The 6,000-nt window shown below is 40.6% G+C and overlaps 1 protein-coding gene across 2 annotated transcripts in view; it reads left to right on the top strand.

Moving 5' to 3' along the window:
- The window catches only part of METTL3 (methyltransferase 3, N6-adenosine-methyltransferase complex catalytic subunit), a 124,207-nt gene extending 119,674 nt beyond the window's left edge, over positions 1-4,533 (top strand). For both annotated transcript variants that reach the window (XR_011204830.1, XM_069238263.1), the window contains exon 11: positions 3,230-4,533. Coding sequence is in view for 1 of the 2 variants with exons in the window: in XM_069238263.1 (XP_069094364.1) it covers positions 3,230-3,341 (112 nt within the window). In the remaining variant the exon portion in view is untranslated. The remainder of the gene's footprint in view (positions 1-3,229) is intronic.
- The last annotated feature ends 1,467 nt before the right edge of the window (positions 4,534-6,000 follow it).

The raw sequence follows: 6,000 nt of genomic DNA on the forward strand, positions 1-6,000 counted from the left end.
CACAAAGTGGAGGGAGGCAGGCAGAAAGTTAGGGGTGACTACCCTAAGGCTGTCAGGTCTAACAACACTGTATTGAGATTCCCTATGCACCTCAGTTCATCAAAGAGTGTATCACATAGAGTATCCAGGATAATGTGGCCTAAAGCGGATGCCCTAAAATGAATCCTTTATCGTTTGAAAGTGACCAGACTTTGTAGAATATCACAGTTGATCACTGCAGCAGTTGTGTAGACAGTGCCGTAGAGAGGATGGAAGCAAGTCAGCGGATGCTTGAGGGGGGCAAAGCTCAAACAGTTAAGCCATCTGCTTAGACATTGTATGAAGTGATGTAAGCCATCGTGCTAGGCCAATGCTAGCAGTTAATTCATAAGCATTTTAAAGGGGATGCAAGAGGAGAAAGCAATGAAGTGAAGCAATCCTATTCAAAGAGGCTAACGCTGGCTGATGGTTCTTTCCCTCAGTACAAGATGGGGAAGAGAAACAAGACATTAAGCCATTAGTGTCAGAGCGATAAGAACCAGGGCAGACCCAGCCATTTACCCTTTTGTCCTCCAAGGGGTATCAGCATGAAGTCGGCTGAAAAGAAAGGAGAAGAAAGCATGTATTCTTAGTTAGCAGTACATGAGAGTTAGCCCATATGTGTTCCAAATAAAGGGATGAAGGGATGAAGGGGTGTAGCAGAGGCAGCAAGGAGAGAGTAGGGTTGGAAAGAAGGACGTGTTAGTTGTGCATGGGCAAGCCAGGGAGAGCTCGATGTTAGATCATTATCATTCTGTAATTGGCGTTATAACAAATAATGCTATCCATGACTTGTTTCTATAATAACACTGTCTTGACTTCTGTCCGTCATACGAGGCAGAAAGTAATGCAGTTCTTCAAGAGAACTCAAGCTTTTGGGGGCAGTGCCTTAAATAATCATTTGAACCTATCTCAAATGGTTCACATTGTTTCTCCATCACTGCCAGATCGAGACTTTATGATCTGTAACACGATTTCAGATACAGCTGAGAAGTCCAGAACAAAGACCAGGCGTGTTTGGCCTTTATCTAGCATACAGAGTGTGTATGATATCATTAACTACATAGACGCTAACCCTTTCACAGTTCCAGTCCAGTCCAGTCGTGATTGGTGCTTTCATGGCAAGTTGTTTCCAGCAATGAATTGTAGTTGCATGTTAGTACCAGGTTCACCGGCAATACCTTCTCCTAGTAATAGAGAGGTATTTATGAATTGGGGCCAGTGCTTCAGAAAATCTCTAGCAATTTTGTGTTTGTGGTCTCCTATGTAGTTAGATGATTTAGTGTGTCAAATGATTCTGTAGGGGTTTCCAGTGATACAGTTATGAGGAAGACTAAGATGGCAGTCCTGATTTCATCTATTTCTCAGATTACAACTTGGCAAATTTAGTGAATTTCTCTGTGAAGTATGAAATTTCCTTTGACGCTTGGTCTGGAAGAATATGTTCGAATCTCAAAGCCCTCTTTTGTCTTTTTAACCAAGTTTATTTTTTAAAAGTGGGAGGTTTTGAGTTATTGTTTGTTTTCTATTTCTTTATGGCTTTACGGTTTTTTTATTGCCATTTTCTTTGACGAACATACGATTTTTGTCTGTATTTGGGGCCACTGGTGACATGAGTATATAAGAAAACTATTTATTGTCTTCAAGTAGGAGGGGTTGTGAATTTACTTCCTCACTACATCGCCTGCTGCTACATTCCCTCCACTACACAACTTGACTTTTTATGTCGTCTTAGGGTTAGACACTCACCCCGATCCTTCTTTTTTATTTTTTATTTTTTTTATTTTGTTACTGTTACCTTATTTTTAATCAACTAACCTTTACTACTAACCTATTTTATTACGTAACTAACCTTTGATAGTGTAATACCGGACAATGTAGTAGTCATGCGTTTTACAGGGGGATGTACTATGCAAAGTAGCATTTTTGTATGTTTTTGTTCCTCCATCTGAACAGGTTGTAATAATACAAGGTGATTGTGCTTGTGCATTTTCATGTTTATTGCATGTGTATATTGCAGATTCACATGATGGGCATTGTAGTACTTGGGGTAGGAATGTTGATTTGTGTTCTTTTTTTATTTATTTTTATGGCTGGATAAAGTGTTGGAGTGGCTCAATCAAGGCTCGTTTTTCATGTGGGTAGCCAATTTTTCCAAGTTGTGGCAGTTAGCTGGTAAGCAGCACACCTGCAATATTTTATTATAAAGAGGACTTTCAGGAAGAAAGTTGCATTTTAACAAGGCCTGGCTAGGAAAGAAAACCTGGTGAGATTTCGAGAATTATCTTTTTTAATCGAATAACTTTTCCGAAAAGGAAAAAGCGGACCACTATAGACCTAGTCTACAAATGCATAGCTGTGCAACTAATGTATTCTCATTTGGATTAGATCAGGCTTTTGGCGAGTTTCTGTGGAAGATTTGTTAGTGTCTTAGTTTCCTTTGAATCGATAGTAGTATTCATTTGGTTGAGCAAAGTTTCTGGTTGGCACTTATGAGCTCCTGTTGAGCCAGCATTAATATGGTCGTTTACGAAATTCTGGAATAATTTGGCTCTGGCTGTACAACTTTCAACTCCTTTCTTACCTTACTCTAATTGAGTGATGAGATTTCATTGCTTTGTGTCTTTTGTTTACTCCGTGCTTAGGGACCAAGCAATTGAGCATTAAACAGAAACCATACATACACATAGCCAGCAAATTAGGAGTGTCTAGCTAATTAAATCAGTGTCCTTTCCTGCTCCCAATCATCATCTTTATTCCTAGTTCCATGATGGCTATTATGTAGTGGTTGCTATATGCCCAAGGCATTTAGTAATTCCTTTACAATTTTTGAGCAAGGTTGCGGTGCTCCTCTCGTCCATAATGACACAGATCGGCTAATGCTTTATGGGAAATGCCACCTAGATGTGGGTTTGCAGTGGTTTTAAATTCTTCGTCCAAGGTTCCTACAAACTTTTTTTTTTTCCTGACAACTTTTTCCCCGATCGCTGCTTTTGAATGAGAGCTCCAGCCATGCTCACAGAATCCCAGTATTGATCTAATGAAAAAGGATGGTGCCTGTGTGCCTTTTTGTATGGCGAGAGCTGATCTCAAGGTAGATCATGGTAGCATTTGACGTTGAGCTAACCACAATTTTCATAGCTTTAATCATGCTGTAATTGACTGTCTGTTACTGCTCTTATTAAAGACTTTATATTTTCTTCACTTTCAGGATCACCCTTGGGAATCAGCTGGATGGAATCCACCTACTAGATCCAGGAGTTGTTGCTAGATTCAAAGAATGCTATCCAGATGGGGTTATCGGCAAGCCAAAAAACATGTAGATTAGGCTGACATCTACATCTGTTTTGTTGGTCTTGGCAGGAGTTGTGAAAAGAGGAAGCTAGAAGGTCCTCCTCCATATTCAAGTACCTGTAGATGTTCAGCCCAGGCCCTTTCCTCCCACTGCTGCGCTCCGACCACAAGATTAGACAGTTATGTCTCCAAAGCCAAGGGACCACATGAAATTGCCAGACTGTTAATGTATATGCTTTGAGTCCAGTTTCCATCATGTGGAAATGGTGGGATGACAAGAAAAGACAGTCATTTTCAAGCCCAAGAATCTAAAGATGACTTCAGTGCAGTTCCCCAATAGCATTAGCTCTGTACTAAAGTGAACTGTGTGATAATTCGTAGACACCAGATGGTGCACAGAATCAAACAGGCCAGCCTTGCAACCTTAATGAAGCTATAAATTAAGGAGAAACAATGGTGCACATTCAAAAGTATAGCTCGTTGGAGTGATGGGAGTATATGTGCAATCCCATCATAGAGGTGCCTACCAGACTCAACACACTGTAAATAGAGCTGCCAGTGTTGCACCTCCTACTAACCCGAGCAGCACCGCTGATAGCGTGTTAGGAATTGAGACTGTAGTTCTAAATCATTTGATCAAGCTTTACTCCCTTTCTTCTGGTATGAGTGAGTCATTATTAAATGATATTTCGAGTTATCTGAATGGGTAATCACTAGAATCATGATACTGTCTGTTTTTTGAAAAACAGAAGGAGAGTAACCAAAAATGAAGAAGCTTATAAACACCCGGGCCCTTTTGTCTGATTGTTCACTTTGTCAAACGTTGACCCTTTCCTGCTCTGCTTGTTGACATAAAGGACACAGTATCCCTCTGGCCCTTCTCTGGAGTTTACCTTTATGTAAGGTATATCATTCAGATAGGAATGTCATCAATGGCCTATTAAAACAGTTTTGTGGATGGGAAAGTGTCTAAAGTGGGCTGTGGCCGAAAATGGAGTTGTACACTATTGGGAAAGCTGGACAGCAGAAATGACAGCACTGCTATTTGAGGTGTATATGTGTATTCCCTCCACCCTAATGCGAACATTGTGTTTTACATCTGGGACAAAACAACGTTGAGGGTTATTTTGTTGTATGCTAAGATGTGAAGTATTTGTACATTTGGTTCTTCTATTTTTTGTATGAAATGTTTTTTTTAATTAAAACAAAAGTTGGATACCGTGTGGAGCTAAATGCCTTTTTTAGTTATATGGGTTATGCCCATTTCACCCCTTTCTTCCCCACCGAAAAAAAAGATACACCATAGCATCCCTTTAGTCTGTGTCATTTTGATCAACCTGCGTTTACTAAATGGTAGTTCAAGGTATATATAAGCCACTTGAGAAACTGCTTAAGAACACACGTATTTAGATGACTGGGGCAGGGATGATGGTCAGAGTTACTTTGTTAGGGAGAATAAACCTAATCAAGAGGGATATATTTTTGAAAGAAGAAGAGTACTCTTCAAGATGAGGGGACTGGCTAAGAAGCAGTGCTAAAAGTAACATCACGTAAAGGGCAGTGAACACTTGTGAGGCTTTTTTCTGTGAGTCCCTGATAGTCAGTTTCTCTAGCATTGAATCTTTCACTTTTTCACACACAACTCAACTTGCCTCGGAGGCTTCATAGCTCGGATTCTTTACTGCACGTAAAATGTAAGGCAAACCTCTTGATCTCTGCTCCAAGAACCTTTATTTCCAACCCTTTATCCAAGAAGCTCTTGTAAAAAAAATTACGTTGGAGATCTGCAAACCCAGACCATTTCTGGTCTATACTTAACCCCTAATCCAAAGAAATATATCACCTGTCACTCTTTTTTGGCAAAGACTCTTAACGATTGTCACTGAAGACTGACAAACTTTAAAGGAACATTAATCGATACATAGCTCTGATTCTGGTCTCAAAAGATGCAAACTGGACTTGACAAGCACCAAAATTAAGTCTTTAAGGTGTCATGCCTGTCATTAAATTCTTGATTACTTGTCTGCCTCTCTGTTAATTGAAAGAACCACCTACATTAGTTACTGCTGTCGAAGTCTTCAGTTGTTGCACCTCCTCGTATGCACATACACAAGCCGCCTACTAAAAAATCAGGGCCTCTTGACACTTCCATGTCATCTACTAGGAAGACACAATCTCGTTCGTGGCTTCCTCTTTGACTGCAGTTTGGCATGCAGATCATCAGCTTCAAAGTCATCAGCTGTTGCCTCCATTGCTGCCGACCACCGTCTGCCTTCTTCAGTCACTTTTAAGTCCACTGTAACTTTTGAAATCGGTCTTATTTTTGTATCTCTGTCTACATTGGCTTTGTGCTCATCAACGGCTGCTTCAGAACTGGGGCTCATTTTTTTCTTTTGGCAATGTCCACCCAATCAGTGAACTATTAAACGCATGGACCGTTGAATGTCTCGTCAGCTGTTCAGTTATTTTCTGCTGCACTCTCCTTGGTATAATAGCTTCCAGCCTCTCCTGTGGTGGCTGTGTTTCCACTGTTGATGCAGCTGGATTCCTCTGTAAGGATCTCTCCACATCTGGCGACTTAGCTTCTGAAGTAGGCTGCTTCCAGTTAGGAGGGGGGAGAAGGATGATGATGAAAAGACAAACGAGCAAGAAGATGTTAATGATGACCAGCCCCCTGAATCTACCTCT

This window comes from Pleurodeles waltl, chromosome 6 (assembly GCF_031143425.1).
Source record: "Pleurodeles waltl isolate 20211129_DDA chromosome 6, aPleWal1.hap1.20221129, whole genome shotgun sequence".
Taxonomy (NCBI): Eukaryota; Metazoa; Chordata; class Amphibia; order Caudata; family Salamandridae; genus Pleurodeles; species Pleurodeles waltl.